The sequence below is a fragment of the Corythoichthys intestinalis genome, chromosome 6, assembly GCF_030265065.1.
Source record: "Corythoichthys intestinalis isolate RoL2023-P3 chromosome 6, ASM3026506v1, whole genome shotgun sequence".
Classification (NCBI taxonomy): Eukaryota; Metazoa; Chordata; class Actinopteri; order Syngnathiformes; family Syngnathidae; genus Corythoichthys; species Corythoichthys intestinalis.
In genome coordinates, this window is record NC_080400.1 from 41436003 (window position 1) to 41454975 (window position 18973).

Sequence of the window (18973 nt, forward strand, 5' to 3'; positions counted from 1 at the left end):
TAACTAATTGACCATTGACGGCCATAGATGTAATGGCAGTGGTTTAAAAAAAAAAAATTAATGGCAACACAGATTCACCATGGAACATTAAAAAAAAAAAGAAAAAAAAGAAAAATGGCTTTTTTTTTCTGAATAATCATCTAGGGCTGCAGCTATTGATTATATTAGTCATCGATTAATCGATGAATTAGTTAGTTCAAATAATCGAGTAATTGGATAAGGAACATAGAAAAATTAAAATACCTGAGCTGAGCCTCAAACGGTATAAAAAGAAAAATGAAGGATCTAAGTACAACAAAAGAACAAATGGCTAACTTACATAGCAAAAGTCCGCTAGCTCAAATGCTATATAATGCTCGTTTTTTTTTTTTTTCTTTACAATGCTCTTAAATGGTTCAAACACATATTCCCACAAAAATGGCTAACTATACCTATAAACTAAATGACAAATGCATTAAAAAAACATTAGCTTAAACAAAAACCTAGCTTATGTTGGTCTTAACAGGGAGCTGCTGGATTCAGCCATGTAAAAATGAGTTATGTCATATTCAATTTTACCACTAAAGGGCAATGTATCCACCCAAATCAATAAAACTAAATGCAAACACTTTCAAAACAAACAATTACAACGCTACTTTAATAAAACGAATACTCAAAGCAGCAAAATTTCATTCGAATCTTTTTTTCCAACCCAATTACTCGAGTTCATCGATTAATCGTTGCAGCACTATAATAATCATTTAGTTTTTTCTATACACATTCACTTTATAGTGTTTCTTGTTTTCTACTGACCAGGTGTTGCCAGATGGGTCGTTCTCGCCAAAAGCACTGTAGGAACCGTCCTCATGCTTGTATGTGAGCTCCCTTTGGTATCCTGTAACATGCATGCACAAATACACAAGTGACATCCTTTTAACATGTATTTTACCAAGAAAGTGGGTAAGAATTGAGCTTTCGTTTTTTTGAGCCCCTCTTCAATGTCAGCAATTATGACTCACCGCTCTCTAGGAAGCCTTTTGCCTTGGCCAAAATCTTCGGAGTCAGTTGACCTGTCACTTTCAGGTAGTTGAGAATGAAGATGTTTGGAGCAAAGCGTAACATGTTCTGCTCCCCACAACCGTATGGCATTGCCAAGAGTTTCTCCAGGTTTTCAAGGGCTCGGCCCATCAGGTCACCTTTAATAAAAGAATCTCATGATAAAGGGCTCTATAAAGAAGAGTTCTATGAAAATGCAGTTTTTTTTTTTTTGTTTTTTACCCAGAACAGAGACAGTAGCTCTAACAGATCCAACAACAAAGATCTTTGGCAGCTGAAGAGAGATTTCCTTCATATTTATTCCCTCTGGGAACAATAAAAAAAAAGTGATTAAGTGCCATCATTACCTTTCACACACTGCCTTGTTTTGCTTGAGTAAAAATGATCAAGAATGTTATCTCATAGGAACAAAATAAAAATAATTTGTCAATGAGAGGACTCAGACAATTAAAGACTTGGCTGTTCTATTTTTTTTTTTTTTTTTTATGTTGTGTAAGGCATACACACAAGTACTGCATGAATTAAACAGATTTAATTGACTACAGTCCAGAACAATACTGAATACTAGCTACTACCATGTAAGATCTGGGGTACCAGGATAAAGTTTCAATAAAATCAAAAAATGTCTTCAGTATCCAAAAGAGATAAGATGAAATTTTTTAATTGGATCCGATAAGACCATATTAAATAAGATTTTTCGTGTTAAATTGGCACTGCAGCCCACAATTGCGCAACCCACAATTTATGGTTTGTCATTTCAGATTGTTATACTGCATACAAAGAGCCAATTGTGTTTATATCTGATGACACTCGACTTCAATTAATCTCAACATGTTCATTTGATTGTTGGGGGTTTGTTTTATTTCAATCAAATGAGAAGTTAAAGAAGATCACATTTCCACATCAATGTGAGGATTATCCTAATATACTGTCAACAAATCATTGGATACCTTTCAATTACATTTACAAGGTAAAAGAAGGTAAAGAAATAATAGAGACACACCTTATGTGATATTTTGCAAGAAAACAAAAGCAAATAAATAATATCAACCTACAATGCTCTCAATTGAGTGGAACACAAAAGTTATAGATTTAAGGGCTCACCTGCAGGACAGAGGAGTGCATTGAAAGTGACTGACTGAGGCGTTCCTTCAGCCTAGATGACAGACCAAGATGGAAAATGACTATACTATAAAGCACTACAAATAAGGACAAATTGGTTGATAGACGTCCACTACATTTGAACTAAGTGAGTTGAAAGTGAACGATAAGGTAATGAGATAATTCATTTCTATCTCCTTGTTAAGATTTGCATATTTTATGTCAACATAGTTCCAGTATGTCGTGTCTGACTGGTACTGACCTCCACCAGGAGACTGCGGATCACAGTGTCAATACGGCCGACTTTAGGGACCGTAGCAACCTCTTTGCCACACAGCAAGTTGGTGTTCAGGGCCTCGGCGCTAACCTTCAGTTCGACCTTGCCTGTGTGCAAACAAGCAATAAAAATTTATATTAACGCATGCATCTTCAGTTCAGCCTTTCACAAATTCACCGTGGAAAGCTTTCTGATTCAATTTATTTTAAGGTTTATCCCCCCCCCACCTCCTCTGGATATTGCTTGCTGCCCAAATTCCAGTCCTTTTCGCTGTCATTAATCCCCATTTGTTTCCTTATAATAAACGCTCTCCCTTCCCCTTTTAGCTCCCACCCCCTCCCTGTCTTTCACAGCCCAAATTGTTCGCACTGAGGCCAAATACAGATCAGCCCCTGAGGGAGAGGTTTCCAAGTGTTTCATCACTGATGCTACCTGACGTGTTGGTACAAGTGATTGTCAGCACGCCTTGAAGCGGAGATGGAGTAGCACGATCTGACATTCAGCGCAGCCTTGTCCTCATTGCTGCCTGATGGAGGTGATTAAAACTCATCAGCTTTCAGGCCAGCGATCGCTCAGTGTTTGTGCCATAATCCATCGAGTTTTGTTTTGTCACACCCTTTCAATCTACTAAACTTGAAATATGTTTCTGTATTGGCCTAATGGAGTCTACTAATTGTATATTTCCTCAGTGTAAACTGTACTAGAACAGAATAGTCATTGTCATTGCACAAGTACAACAAAGTTAGTGCATCTGTTAAAAGTGCAGAACAAAAACATTAAAAATCACATACCACATACACACAAGCAGTCACTTCACATACCTTCAATAGTGTACGCCTACCATTCGTACATTACCTTTACTTTTTAAATTTAATTTGGGATTTTGCACATTGGCTTTTATTTCATTTATTTTTCTAAATGACTTTAATGATCATTTTTTACATAATGTTTCCTAAATTGCTACTTGTATAAAGCCACTTTTGTGTAATCTGGGTACATTATGCCTCTATTAATGTAAATTGCCTCAATGATGGTTTGGAGATGCTACAACTTCTTAATGTCTCACATATTGCTCCTGCATCAATATTTCACATCCATGCTTGTTTTCTAATTTTTATTCAGTTTTAAAAATGTCAGATAACCGTGTTTACTTAAAGGGATCCATGGGTAGAAAAACTTGTACTTCTTAAAAGATAAACGGTATTATGAGTTAAAATAATTTCAAACCCCTCTTGATGTTTTCATTTTTATACAATTTGTAAAACTAGTTTTAACTAGCAGGTCGCCATTGTTGTTGACGCCGCAGGGCGATGACTTCACATAGTTACGCTGCCGGGCTTCTAGAGTATGACTCGAGTATGTCATCTGTTCAACCCTTTCAATTTGAACCCGAGAGGAACATTAATGAGCATGACAGCACTGTTGATATTTCACAAAACGAGGAGCAAAAGCAAAATGAACAGGAAAGACTGGGTGAGACGAGAGTAGAAAAAAAACAACAACAAAAAAAACAGTGTTCTGCCAAAATATGCTACACAAGCGAAACGTGCTACAAGAGGCGAAGTTGACACCCAAAGTACTACTGTGTGCTTTCAGCTTGTTTTGTTTAGATGCATACGGACAGAGAATACTAAAGATGCCTTCAGAAAATACTTAAACGTAGTAATATCAAATAAGGGGGCTTAATTATGCTTCGTGACTAATGTTGTCAACAGATCAACAATCTGCTTTAAAGCTACCCCAGGAAAACACAAAGTTAAAAGTATGACAGGAAAAAACATGCAAAAAGTATTTTGAGGCAATGAAAAGGTGATAAAAGACTGAATAAAAATACAAATAGTAAGTACGCATGTGTTGGACACCGCGCCGCGCAGAATGAATTGCAGTAACCCGGTAATATTCATCGAGTGACAGTGACAATCTACGTCATAGCTCCGAGCGTCCATAAAACATGGCCCCCTCCGTAGGTCAAAACATGTACTAAATATGATAGATTTTGAAATCAATGGCAATATTTTTTATGTGTTTCTAATAACATATTTTAGTCAAAGTGAAGAATTGTGGCTTATTAGAGCCTACGAGGTTTTAAGTATGAGGTTCCCTTTAAAATATGAAATAAGACAGTTATCGCTGTGGTCTGCAATTTAAAATATATATATTTACAGTCAACCTGTAAGTGCAAATACTATTACCTGACGAATAATTTACAGAAAATAAGTCACAGTGTTCAAAATGAGATGTGGAAGGCAAAATCATAGTTACCGATGACAGTTGGAGTGACGATCCAAGTGAAGGTTTTGCTCTCTTCACCGCATACACATATTGTGTATTGGCAGCCATCACAGTTTCTGAAGGTATATGTGTCAGACTTGGCCAGAGTAACCGTCACCTGTAGACATGCAAAGTTATTTTGAATACAACTTCAAAGGTCTCATTCAAACAAGCTGTTGCAAACCATGGCACTTCGTAATGACCATCAGTAACTCATTAATATTTACCATGATGCATTTGGAGAGATAGTTGAAGACTGTGGCTTTTAGAGTGAACGCTTCTCCACGGACGACAGAGTAAGGCAGCGTGAGACTGACAAAGAAAGGCTGGAAGACAGTCAAGCCAGTGTTGGGCGCCACCCCAAAGCCCACAGAGGAGACACAGAATGCTCCGGCAGCCCATTTGGTGATAGTGTCTGGGACTGTCTTCTCAATATTCACTGTACCCTGGTCACTAAGCACAAAAATTAAAGCAAATGAACAGTTTGTTTTATTAGGGTTATAAAAAGATTAATACATCAAAAATACATTCAAATGAAATTAAGTGTTCTTTATCTGACATCTTTACCCAACAGAGACTAAGTCCCAGATCCATGTTTCTGGGAAGAAAGTCCTAATGGTCTCTTCCTTCACCTCCTCATCCTCATTCATTTCTTCGCGAACGGGACCATTTTTGGCTACGACTTCCAAAGGTTGTGCCAAGGGAGCAGCATCTTTCAAGACAGAAAAAAAATGCCTATATCAGGACTCAATGTGTGAGATTTATTGTAGTGCACACGAATCCGATTAAAAAAACAAAAAACAAAATCTCGTTCCAACCAGAAATCTGTAAGATGATAGACAGAACAGTCACAATATACTGTATACTAGCATGGGGATTACTATAAGTAGTTAATGTACCAGCAAATAAAATGGGAAATTCACGTCGGCAGAGATCGGTTCTCTTCACGTCAGAATTTGTCACAAGCTTCACTCCTATTGCCTAAAAAAGAATGATATTTTCAAGTCAGAAATAGCCACAATATACAGATACTGTATATACTGTGTACTTTACTCAAACATACTATTACACAGTATAGAAATTGGGGTATTTTACCATTTAAAAAATAAAGAAGAAAATAAAAATGTAAAACACACATTGAAACAGTATAGTGCTTCGGTAACCACAAATTTCGGTGTATATATTTTTTTTTAGATTTGATTGTTTATCTATTTACCCCAAAACTAACGGTAGAAAAAAAAAAAAAAATTGCAGTTTTTTTCTGCTATATGTAATGAGTCCTAATGGTGGTGGTGGTGATGTCACTGCGCTCCTTTCCACGTTATTTCCCTTATCCAACTGAGCTACTGTAGGCCTTATGTTCAGTGTTGTTAATTTTCAGACTACAAGTCACAGTTTTTTTCATAGTTTGGCTGGGGGTACGACGTATCCTCTGGAGCGATTTATGTTTGAAACTATTAACACATTATTATATCATTTCACATGTTATTTTGGTGTTTTGGAGTGACACTGATGGTTTGGTAAACTTAGCGTTTTCTTTATGCCATAGTTATCTGAATAACTCTTAATACCTATGTTACGTAAACATACCAGCCACTTTCACATTTCGTTGTTCATGCATCATGTAACATTATCCTACTGTACACTTATCCAGCATATTGTTCTTTATTGTATTTTTATTTTAAATTGCCTTTCAAGATGACATATCTGTTCTATGTGTTGGATTGTATGAAGTAATTTTCCCCCCAAAATGCGACTTATACTCCGGTGTGACTTACATGTTTTTGTTTTCCTCTTCATTGTGCATTTTTGGGCTGGTGCGACTTATAGTCCGAAAAATACGGTAATTACAGTTACAAATTACTTCTCCCAAAAAGTAATTGAGTTAGTAACTCAGTTACCTGAATGTAAGAGTAATTAGTTACTTGACAAAGTACCTGGTGTTACCATTCATGTTTTTTTTTTTTCAAATTTCATTAAAAAAAAAACATGAATGGTAATTTTTTCAAATTTCATTAAAAAAAAAAAAAGGACAAAAACATACATAGTAACCTTCGCTATGGTCGCAAAGTCATTTAATGTCGTGAATCAACCTCAGATTATTTGGCTCATGTGCCTTGTACTGCACTACAATGTCATGTTAGATAGGAAAAACCTATAATATTACAAGCAAGTCAATGCCAGTACTTATGGTGACTTCACCGTCAAATCCAAAGGCTTACTTTAAAGATGCCGTAGACGTCAGTCTTCGGAGTGAATGGTACAAAGTCAACAGAGCGCCTCGCCCGCCGTGGCTCAAAAGGTATAGGCCCGGGCAAGGGAACAGGAAAGCAAGGGTCAAAGTCTTCAATCTCATGAGAGTATCCTGACAGCCTTTGAAAAGGCAGCCGATAGTACACCTTAATAGAGTTAAAAAAAAAAAAAAGTGTTACCAACACTCATCAAACTAAGAACTAAATGACTGTTTTTTTGTTTTTTTTACCTATTGGGGTTTATGCCACAGATTTTGGATGCATCATTCATTGCAAAATGAACTTATTCTACACAAGATCACTGAATGCATCTCGAAAATGTTGCTCAATGGACCAGTAATGCAAATGTGTCCGCTTTAATACTAGAGTTCAGTACAGACCGATAGTCAAATGCAATGATTTTCAAACTATGGTGCCTGTACCAAATGAGACGCGCCAAAAAACAGAAGAAAAACAGGAGTGATTCCTATACAAGAAGAAGAATATGTCTTGGTTCAAACCATTTTAAATCACTCTTGGAAGAATGGATCATTTTTGACTCGTGTGTAAATTTTATATTGTTTTATTTTTATTTAATTTATTTTATATTAATTTATTTTATTTTTATTTATTATACTATGTATAAATATATACGTACATATATATATACATATATATAAACAGTTTTTGCTCATAATGCATTAAAAATATGAATGGAAGCAATCCTCAGTCATTATGGATACAAGTTACTTCAAGACTATTTGGCATGTTCAATCATAAACTGAGTGGATTTAAAGATGGACTGAAGAAATACACATCTAGGATGAAATAACATTGGAAATGAATGACAGTCACTATTGACAAAGTTTTTGCATTAGAAGAGGTGAACATTTGTAATGCCTCAAAGGGTTAAAGTTGAAAGGAACTTACATAGTCAACAGTTAGTTCCTGCTCTGACTGCAGCAATAGGACACTCTGGTCAACAGCTTTAACAGAACACAAAGAACCTGGCTGAGCCTGAAGTTTCAATGTGGTCGTTTCTGCTGGAAGATGCTGGAGGGACGAGAATTTAAGAGAAACCTGTGTAGAAGAGAAAAGGGGATCAGTGATGATCATACCATTTCCCATGTACTGTACATATTTATTGCTTTACACCCTTTGCTAAAGGTAGTTGATCATCATTTATAAGAATTATACTATTTACAACCTTGTTCTTGAGACAGAGCTGGATGGGAAAATCATGGCTGTCTGCCACAATCTCGCCACCGGGCAACACAGCATAAACAACAATCTGTGCAAAAGGTGCCAGGTTGATCACTTGATGTAGAGGTATGGACAGCTCCCCTTTGTTCACTGACAGAGATGACAATAACAGGTGAAATGCTGTAGAATTAAGCTAACAATGAATAAAGCAGGAAAAAACATTTATTATCTTAATGGTTTTGGTGTAATGAAATCAGATTTGCAAGCATGCTAGACTGGCAAGCAAATATATATAATCCATAGTTTTAAACTAATAAAATCTATAAAGTGTTGCAGCAACAACAATAGTAATAAAAATTATAATGTCAAATTTTCTTTAATTATAATGAAAAAAGAAAAGCAAAACCATTTTTTCTGTATGTGGCAGAGGAAAAAGTCAGAATCCATGAAAACACAACTGAATACGATAGCGCGACTATGTTCATAGGTAGCTTAGGTGTGTAACAATGTTTTTCTTGTTGTTGGTTCTTCTCCCATTCTGCCTGCTTCCTTCCTTTCTGTCCCCCCAAAACCCCTTCCTTATTTCTCCTATTAAATAAAACATAATGAACAACCACCATGGGAGCATATCAAACTCCCATGTGATACATTAAAACTGTTCAGACCATAAGCACACTCAGATTCCTATTCTCCATATCTAAGCAGCTGAATAGAGCAGGTTTAAAAAAAAAAAAAAAAAAACAACAACAACAACTGAATAAATTCAAATTGAACCAGATTACCTGTATCCACTTTAACACCCACTGGGATACGGCCATGCTGTACCATTGCACCTTTGGACATTATCTAAGTAAACACGAAAACAAAGTCAAGTGTGATTTTTTTTTTTAACGCCCCACAGACAATAAAATCAAACTTTTATAATCACTGTACTTCTAAAACAATGTTGACAAATTTTTCAGTAGTCAAAGAAAGTGGCCTCACCATGTAATAAAAATAAAGTGCCACTTGTCCCTTGCTTAGCTCCCGCCCCTGGATAAGGTATTTTGCTTGTACAGTGGCATCTTTGTCACATGGGATTTTATCATTGACCTGGATGAGCTTTAAATAACTATTACTATTAGAGTAAAATGGAGACATGTAATGGTAGGCATCTCTGTACTCTGGATTCCGTACGCCTGGAACAAATTTATGTTCTGCAGTGTCCTTCATGGACGAGGCCTGTGAACACAAAAAAAAAAAAGATAATGGTGACATACCACAGTTGTCACAATCACATTCATTAGAGGCCATCACTGTAGTATTCCTACTAATTACTTTAGCACTAATATAACTATAACATGGTAGCAACTTTATATTTAGGGTCAGCTAAGTATTATACCAGCATTTTACAAAATGGATGCCTGTCAAGTTGTTGCTCATGTTGTTGCTGTAGGTGTGTCCACTATCATTTGTTATCTATTCCTCTGTTATTTATAGATAGATCACAATAAAAATTTGGTAGGTACATTCATTCACTTTGATCCTTGCAGGCACATTTTATAGTTTTGAATCAGGGCTGACTACTTAATTGCAGACTTACAGTATAATGGTCTGTTGTTAAGGAGTTAGCCAGTAGAGAGCATGCACGCATCTTCATCACAGCCTTCAGCATGTACCAGCGCACTTGTTTTTTCTTTTCTTTTCTATTTTTTTAAATAGTCTATGAATTCTGCCTGGCAACACATGGCTAGGGGACCAAGCATCAAGACTTGAAAAAAAGAATCTGAAACTTTGCTGCAATTGTTCTAGAATTCTTTTTAAATCAGGATTTGTGTGGTTATCAATAGCTACGTACATTCTCTAATATTAACCCTGAACGTATGGAAATACAGTCAACTAATGTTATAGATTTGACGCCTTTCGCACCAAAACACCATTGTAGTAACTGCATCTAAAATAATAGTTGTGAAATATTTTTTAATGATTGAGAATCCTTGCCTAACCAGTTCAACTGGAGCAACATTGGCTATGTTTACATGTAGCCAATAATCAAGTTTTTGGCTGTAACCTAGTTACGCAAGGCCATGTAAACACTTCCACAAATATGAATCATATTGCGGATTTGAAAAACCCGACTACTGCTGCATTAACCCTTCTCTAATCCGAATATCTGGTCATAAAGCGATTAGGTTATTTTCTACGAAAGGAGCCTTTCATTTGTGTTCTGCGAACGGAATCTTGGTCTTTTGTACAGGAAGTACGTGTTGCTGCATAATATGTGGCCAAAAGCAACACGAAATGCTTTTGGTGTGATTTCTTCATTCATGTTGTGAAAGACTTGAACAGATATTTGATAGGTAGTTAAACATAATGGGATTGTGAAATTTATAAGAAGATGAATGAGAAGTTACGAATACACTGATTGTGCATAAATCACATATATATCTCAAATGTTTTAAAAAGCCAAATAAATAAACCTAAACTAGAATATTGGCTGCAAGTAAATCTAGCAAATAGTGGTTTGTGAACTAACTGCTAACAACTGCTAAGCTCACCAGCATCAGACAATGTTTATGAACATATATATTTTAAAGCATTCAACCATAACAATTGTGAATTATTTTAGTGATTAGCTTGGCAAAAAAACAAAGAAACAAAATGACTCCATTTCTTTATGCAAACAATAACAGAGCAGATACAAACCCTAAGATTCACGGCGCCTTTCCAGATGCTGGTGTCCAGTGAAAATGTGGCTATGCCATTTGTGTTTGTGTTGAGTGTTAACTGGACATTGTTTGGGGCGAATAGGTACACTGGCTCATTAGCCACAGGTTTGTTGTTCGGTCCAATCATTTTGACCTGCAAACGAAATAAACGTGGACAAAATGTTTAGCAATTTAAGATTTGTTGCAATACAGAGTGCAGAAACATTCTTTAACCTAAAAACAGCTGCTTGTCCATCCAATAAAATGCGCACAACATTCTTGTCAATAATGTTATCTCAGTCGTGTGGTTAAGTATGGTTGGGCCTGGTTAGTACTTTGATTAAATGGGAGGCATACCGGCTTCTGAATAGTAGGACACTTTGATGAGCTAATACTTCAAACACATGGCAACTCCTATAGTATTTTAGTTGTTCGATTGAAATTCACAGTAGAACAGCACCAGGCCTTTCCTCTACCTATTCAATTTGAAAACTGTAACTGGGAGAATACTGGCCATTTAGAATCTATATATTCACTAACATTGCCGAGCGTACTTGTTAACAACGATATTTAGCGTGGATGGGTTGGTGAAGCTATAATGCTGCAGCATTGTGAATTACAAGCATGGAAAATAATCGGCTGATGGATTTAAAAATATTCAAATGAATACAAATTCTAATTAGTACCATATTTTCTATGCTATAAATCACACCTATTTTCATAGTTTGGCTGGGCCTGCGATTTATACTCAGGTTTGACGTATTTATTTATTTATTTATTTATTTATTTTCCAACACTAACAACCACGGGAAAGATGCTATTGATATGCCCTTTACTTCCAAATTTAGCGTAGTTCTTCAGAAGCTATGCTGAAAATGACGTCTTCAATGGTTTTGATAGTCTTTTGGAGTGATATAAAAAAAATTGTAATACAGGTTATGTTGTATTGTTTAGGTAATAGATCTCTGAATAAATATTTATCCTGTTGTTCACCATTTTATTGTTGATTCATTCAAATTATATACCACATATCCCTGGAGAAGCACTGCCCGAGCACCTTCCACTTTTGATCAACAAGTCACAAATATTTTCAATTCAATAGATTACTGAATTAACTTCCATCAATGATCAATTTATAAGCAGCTCAAGACACTTTGAAAGTAGCAAAACAAATTCATCATAATTACTGTAACTGTGGTAACTTTGTAACGCATTAACTTTATACCTTTATACCTATTACTTTACTTCAAACACATTTGAGTGCAATGTATCCCTCTGATTACTAGATTTACAACGGTTTCCATTGACTTTCATAGCTTTTAAAAGGAGTGATTACCTTTGCTTCAAAATTGATGCCAGGCTGGTATGATTGATCTATATCTTCAAATGTAACTGATCTTATAACGCTACTGAAGACTGCACTCCCAGAACCGTTCAGGGTAACTCCTAAATAGGAAATTCATTATAGTTTAATATGAGGAATCAAGTTATACATTTAACATTATGGTAAATAAAACATTCTTCTAAATTACCTGTGCCATCTTCTTCCAGTTCAGCATTCACCACAAAGGTGTCTTCATACATATACTTGTTGAGTGCAAATTCTCCTATCTTTACTGTTTCTGTAGCACAGCCACTGCGATCAGACTGAAAGAGAATAATACAGTTCATAGATTTGAAGGAACGGACGGACACGAGTAAGTCAACTACTCACTCTCAATGTATATGTTTTGCATATATTTGTCTCTGTTGAACGCCAGAAAAACCGATACGCATTTCTACACATCACCGCCTTGACGGAGCCAACAACTGGTTTTCCATAAGTGTATCTGGAAGGAGAAACAAACATCAATTGCATGCATACATTTTTTTCCGATAACACAACACCAATGATGAACCACAATTCCACAAAAAATAAAATAAAATGTGTGCAATGCATTGCCAATAGGTACAATAACAATAATCAATGAAAAATCTAAAAAGCATTGAATGAGTGTCAAAAGCGAATGATTTTCACAACAGTTGAGAGATATTAAAAGAAAGTTAGGGTTTTTTTTTCTTCCTGTGACCTTCTTTCCATTTATGGAATGTGAGGACGAGGATATGAGGAAACATTACAACACTCACTTTCCACAAATCTGCAGGGTGATCTCCTCATCCACAATTGAAATCACACTTGGAAGGTTAACAGTTACCTCAAATTTGGGCAAAACTACAAAAACAACAAGAAAAATCCAAATAAATTAACAGTGACAAAAGAGGAAGGGTATATAAACTATAATTAACAAAAATTGTATAACAACTATAGCAGACCATATTCCTTGATCTCAAAGCTGTGGGAGATTTGTTCTCCTTTGTTGGTGGTGGCAGTAATTATGTAAGTTCCTTGCGGCGCCTCGGGTATTGTGGGATGTGAAAGATCAAGAATTCCGGCCGCAACAATTTTGTTCAACCACTGAGCAATTCGATTGGAATTGGAATCCTACATTAAGACAGACAGAAGACAAAAATGTGGTTATTGACTTGATATTAGTCAAGCTGTAAGTAACCTTCCCCAGTCACCCTGAGGAGGGACAACACTATCGTTAACTTACTGTAGAAAATGCTAAATGAGAATTAATCATTAAATGAGAATCAGTAATTTTGTGAGTACAAAACTTAAAAAAGGCTTCTCCTGGGATTCAAAATAATGATCCAGAGAAATAGCTTGGACGCAACACACCCACCATATCATATCATATCATATCATATCATATCATATCATATCATATCATATCATATCATATCATATCATATCATATCATATCATATCATATCATATCATATCATATCATATCATATCCCCCTTTCACTGTGGCCCGCATTAATCATATAAGTAAACATGAGCTTTTTTGTTCTTACCTGGAGCTCTATCACTGAGTACTGAAAAAGAACAAAAAGACAAGGAAAACTCATTATTTTTTAGAAAATACATCACAGTGTCACATAGAAATTCAATGTACAATGCAAAAGTACTGTGGGAATGATATCAGAGAAATCTCAATGAACTCTTACATTATCACTTGTGGAATTTAAGGGGAAAAAATAGATGAAAGGTGCACGTAATTTTGGTTACAAACAAATGAAGATGATCAGCTGCTTCTCAAATTTGATGACAAATAAAAAAGCTACATTAAATATGCTAATTAATTTAGTGAAATTAAGCCCATGCACGATATCTAGAACTAGACAACCAACTATGTTATTGTGTGTTTTAACCTGCAAGCATTGGTGCTCTATGTAGCGTGCAATTTTTTGTCAAATTTCAACAAACTGCATCACCAGTTTGCTAAAATTATCCACAGCGAGCGATATTTAGTGTCTGGTCTATTTCTCTACCAGTTCTCAAAGCTTCCCCTTAGTCAAGTTCTTATTTCGATTGCGCAGGTGGAACTCTGAAAGGGAAACAAAAGTAATGAAAATTCTGAAAATCTAAGAGTGAAAGTGGCCATGGATAATTATTGTATGTTATTTTTTCACAGGGACCAATGCTTGGTTTGGGGTAGGGGAAAGCAAATGATTGGTAATGAGGAGAGATACTGTGCATGAGGGCCGCAGAGGACATATTTAAACCACCATTGGTTCATTTGATGAGGGTGCCCCCATGTGAAATGTGAGTGCACCATCTTTAAAGACAATCTGGTTTGATTGATGGAGAATGGAATCGTCAGGTTTCACGCCCACTGCATCACTAACCACCTTGTGACAAGTGCACCTGCTAATGCATGTCGGTGAGAGTAATTTATTGGCTGTCACTGATGGCGAACGATGTCCAGTCCATTTCAAATGGGAGAAATGGTAGTGAATGATCAATGATTGAACTGTTGTTCATGAGAAGTAACATTGTATGCAGTGTAATACTTTAAAATTTTGCATTTTTCATGGACATGTTTTTCCCCCCATTACTTAAATCATATTTATACAATTGGTCTCTTAGGATTGGATGATTCAGATTAGAAATTTGGATGATTAAAAAATAACTTTGATAAAACACTATTTATAGCCTATTGAAATGTTTATAATGCACGGCAAATGGTTTCCCTGTGAATGGAAAGGGCTTGAGACTGTATTGATTTAGATGTTTGGGTCAAATGCAGTGTGAGACAAATGAACTCTGACAGCATGTTTATCACACTACTCCATACAGCGCATCACACCCACACTGGCTTAAAAAAAACAACAAAAAGCCCTCCTTTCAACTCCCACTCTCCTGAACAAAAATAGTCTTTTTCTGAACATTTACCGGAAATCAAAAATAAAAGTTCACCATTTATCCAGTAAGGACAAAAACTAAATGAATACTTACCAGTCGGTATGCAGGGATGAAACTGGAGTCCATAGAGACCATTCGGAACTTGACTGTAAAGTAATTTAAAATATAATAAAAAAAAAAAAAAAGATTTGAATACATTACATACAGATAAAATATCAATATAACAGTAAGGGGTCATTTGTATCCATAGTAGGCCTTCTTGAAAAAGTAAACAGATATGAAATATAATTTGTAGGACAAAGAGATGTTTAACATCATACAACCCGAAAACAACAACAACAACAACAAAGTAATTTAAATATCATACAACCCCAGCCGAGCCTCATAGGTGGTAATGATAAATGCATTATTTGTTGTGTTTTATTGTAAGTTTTGGGGGGTTGGGGGGGTGGGGTGGTGGGGCAAAATTAATGACACTCACCTCACCTATTTGTTCACTCTGATCGTCATGACATAATTAAATTCATTTTCATTTTGCTTTATTCAATCTTGGTCTTAAGGGAGAGTTTGCCATTTAAACAAAAATGTTTGTATGACCTGGCATTAGTAAATGGGTAAAATGATCTGCCTTCTTTGGCCCCATCTTGGGTCTGTAATTTGGATTTGCTAGCAACAACTGCATTCATAGCAGGTGCAACCCTTCAGCTACCTTCGCCTGAGGCTTTGCTGAAACTATGGTGAAAGCAGGACCTACAATTATACAAATAGACCCTTGTCTGTGGATAACTAGGCAGTATTAACAATGTTTTCAGTCAACAGCTTTGTTCATCAAATATCATCTGTTTTTCATAAAATATTTTGTGTTACAGTAAAATTCTAGGCTCTTTGTGGTGAGACTTACCTGTCTGTCCAGGTTTGTAGATGGGTTTATCAGTTTGGATGATGTGGATGAAAGCAGGGGGCACAATATGGATTTTCGTCTTCTTGCTCAGGGGGTCACTCTTCCCGCTAACAACGACGTTTATTGTTGCCACAGTCTTGGTGCGCACTACAGGGACCTGTGGTGCCAAGAAACAAATACATCAGACAACAGATAGTAGATAACAGATTGTAAATTAAGAGATTTACTAAACAATACGATGATTGTCATTCTACTTGCAGGAGGCCCTGTGGTTCAAAGTTGCAAATAACTCCATCATTGCAAGCATTTTTCCACTTGTTTTGACAATGTAAATGGAGACCAAAGACCAGCACTGCTTCCAAAATTTTGCAAGGAGTGTGGCCATGTGCACAAGTGTGTAATGAGGGACTGAGCATCCTGGGGTAGTGGAATGTTTTTCACAGGAATGCAGCTAAATTGGTGGCCTTCTACATAAAGTAACGTTTGTTGTGCTGCGGGTTGAGAAATGCCACTTGAAAAAATTCAAAATGCTATACGCAATTCATGGAATTATTTTGGATTTGCTGCTTAAATGTTTAAAAGAATGTGGCAGTCAACTTTTGCGCTTTTTTTTCTTCAAACCCTTCAGTAGCTTGCCGGTGTTTTTTATTTTAATTTTAAAAATTAAATTTGTTGCTGTAAACATTTTTGACTAAGAGATTAGTATGTTTTTTTTGTATAGTCTGAAACAGCTAGGGTTGAACTCTGGAGAACTGTGTGAAATCAAAAGCAATTATAAGAGATGATTAGGGTCCATTTCATGAAAAAAAAATCAAATGATTAAAAAAAAAGAGCAGTGCCTGTTTTGTTACATAAAAACTGTGCTGACACACAGTTCAAAGCAGTTGTTTACTAAAGAGCCGAGTTTATAGCTTCTGTGATGGCACCGGGTGGATGGATAAACAAACTGATGGATGAATACATGTACAGTACTGTACATAATTGTGTCAATAATAAACAGACCTTAAAGCTACTGCATTGGTAAAAGTCGTTGAAGACCATCGCCTTCAGGAGGATGGTGCTGCGGGAAGCCATGAGCAGAGAGACGGTCAACGTGACGGGCTCCGTGGCCCCGTCGAGTACAGCACAAACGGTTTCCTCTGTCCCTCCCGTCACCTGGGAGCTCACGCTCACGGCAAATGTGCTGCACAAATGGAGAGAACACAAAACTTAGTGTGACGAAACAACCAAAGTAACAGATTACTGGAATATTTAGGAGACAAAATAGGAGATAGAAACCTCCATTCATTTAACAGTTAATACAAACAAAGGTCAATTACCATAATTAAAAGTGCAAAATACAAAACAAAATAAGAAAAACAAAAATGGACAGCTGTTTACGGCTACAGTTTACAACGGAATTGAAACAAGTTAAATCGGCTCTGCTTGAAATTAGTCTCAATGAAATCAATAAGTCTTATTGCTACTTATTGATTGAAATTTTCAATCAAAAAATAAACGAATAGCTCGCCATTGTTGACGTCACCGAGCGGTGACGTCACAACCGTTCTTCCATAGTGTCTTTAACTACGTAAGATAGTGACTGAAATACACCACAAGGTGTCAATGGCGAGTTTTAAATTAGAAATTAAGCCAATGGGTGTGTTTTGTCCCTCGACTGACGCCGTAGCTCCCTGTTTTTTTTTTAGACTCGTTCTATTGTGATTCCCGTTCATTGGAGTGCTGGCTTCACAACGCACGAGACCACTGCTAGTTTGTATATTGTGACTAAATTGCCATCCAGTGTATTTTTGAGCTAAACGAAATGTTTGAATAGAGTTTGACCAAAGTCTGAGTAAGTTTTATGTGTATTTTGCATAGCTATTTTGATTGGGAATGCCAGTTCTCTTTGCATTGTTTTTGTGAACATTATTTTTTTTTTGAGAGATAGGAACATTATTTGTGCTTGCACTAAATGATACTTATGCTTGTTGTGAAGCAGTTGCCGAAGCTTATGCCAATAAGTGGCACAGTCCAATGAACGCTTGTGTCCACTCGCCTTTCTATGCATCTTAGCTCTCAATGTGCAAAAAACAGGCGTCATTGTAATCTGTTTGAGACAATGCATGAGCGGGTCATTCTGCGCATGCGTTAAATGCGTCAAATAGTTTAACGTGATTAATTAAAAAAAAACAAAAAATTACCGCCCTTGAACGTGATAAATTTGACAACACTAGATTAAATATGAATTATTACAAATTTGACTGGTTTATACTAGTATTAGTTCTAACCAGATGTTTCTACCACCTCATGCAGAATAATCTGCATATTGCCTTGTTGGCCAAAACAATGAACAAAGATAGCAGCGGCAATTGGACCCCGAGGGTTACATGGGGCCCCTTATTGGCCCCTCTAAGTCTCCACCTTAGTGACCACTGTCCAGGCTGAAAGAGTCTCCAAATAAATCACGTCATAATCCACACACCTAGTTCACACACATGGTGACATGAGAACAAACTTGTGCAGGTTTAGATGTCTCTACTTACATGTCATTGGGTTCAGCCGACTCACTTTGCAGAAAGACAGATGCCAGTATCAACATCAACGTTTGGAGAGCAGGTGCCATGTTTGCGCAGCGCACACAGCGAGTTGTTCCAATGGGACGGAGAGGCTTTCTGCACTGGAGCACTCGGACTCCGATAAACTTGGAGCAAACTTGTGGCCTTTTTATAGTCCACCAATGCACCCGAACCCCCCACCTTCACGAGCACTCCCCCGCGTTCTTTGGTTCTCCTCTGTCCCCACCCTGCTGCCAAACGAGTTTCTCTTCCCAAAAGTTTAAACCGGACTGGCCTGCTGCTAATAGTCCACTCCAATTAACAAATCAAAGGAATTTGACAGTGCAGGGTGGAGGAACGGCAAGCCTGTGTTTAAAATGAAATAAAATAATATTAAAAGTAATATTTTCATCAGAAACAAAGCAGATGTTTTACCCACTGCTTAAAAGTATGTGTAATATTATTTTTTCTTTGAAAT

General features: G+C 36.6%; 1 protein-coding gene across 1 annotated transcript in view; it reads right to left on the reverse strand.

The window, feature by feature from the left end:
• The window catches only part of LOC130917989 (alpha-2-macroglobulin-like protein 1), a 28410-nt gene extending 9798 nt beyond the window's left edge, over positions 1–18612 (reverse strand). Inside the window, exons 1-25 of the mRNA XM_057839819.1 lie at positions 18484–18612; positions 16961–17141; positions 15959–16115; positions 15151–15203; positions 13707–13727; positions 13119–13287; positions 12933–13017; positions 12520–12634; positions 12338–12452; positions 12142–12251; positions 10804–10959; positions 9103–9339; positions 8901–8964; positions 8123–8268; positions 7846–7995; positions 6907–7083; positions 5584–5665; positions 5252–5396; positions 4912–5137; positions 4676–4802; positions 2399–2520; positions 2140–2191; positions 1258–1341; positions 999–1175; positions 793–874 (exon numbers count right to left, since the gene is read on the reverse strand). Coding sequence (XP_057695802.1) covers positions 793–874; positions 999–1175; positions 1258–1341; positions 2140–2191; positions 2399–2520; positions 4676–4802; positions 4912–5137; positions 5252–5396; positions 5584–5665; positions 6907–7083; positions 7846–7995; positions 8123–8268; positions 8901–8964; positions 9103–9339; positions 10804–10959; positions 12142–12251; positions 12338–12452; positions 12520–12634; positions 12933–13017; positions 13119–13287; positions 13707–13727; positions 15151–15203; positions 15959–16115; positions 16961–17141; positions 18484–18563 — 3113 coding nt within the window. The 5' untranslated portion in view covers positions 18564–18612. The remainder of the gene's footprint in view (positions 1–792; positions 875–998; positions 1176–1257; positions 1342–2139; positions 2192–2398; positions 2521–4675; positions 4803–4911; positions 5138–5251; positions 5397–5583; positions 5666–6906; positions 7084–7845; positions 7996–8122; positions 8269–8900; positions 8965–9102; positions 9340–10803; positions 10960–12141; positions 12252–12337; positions 12453–12519; positions 12635–12932; positions 13018–13118; positions 13288–13706; positions 13728–15150; positions 15204–15958; positions 16116–16960; positions 17142–18483) is intronic.
• Positions 18613–18973: the final 361 nt, after the last annotated feature.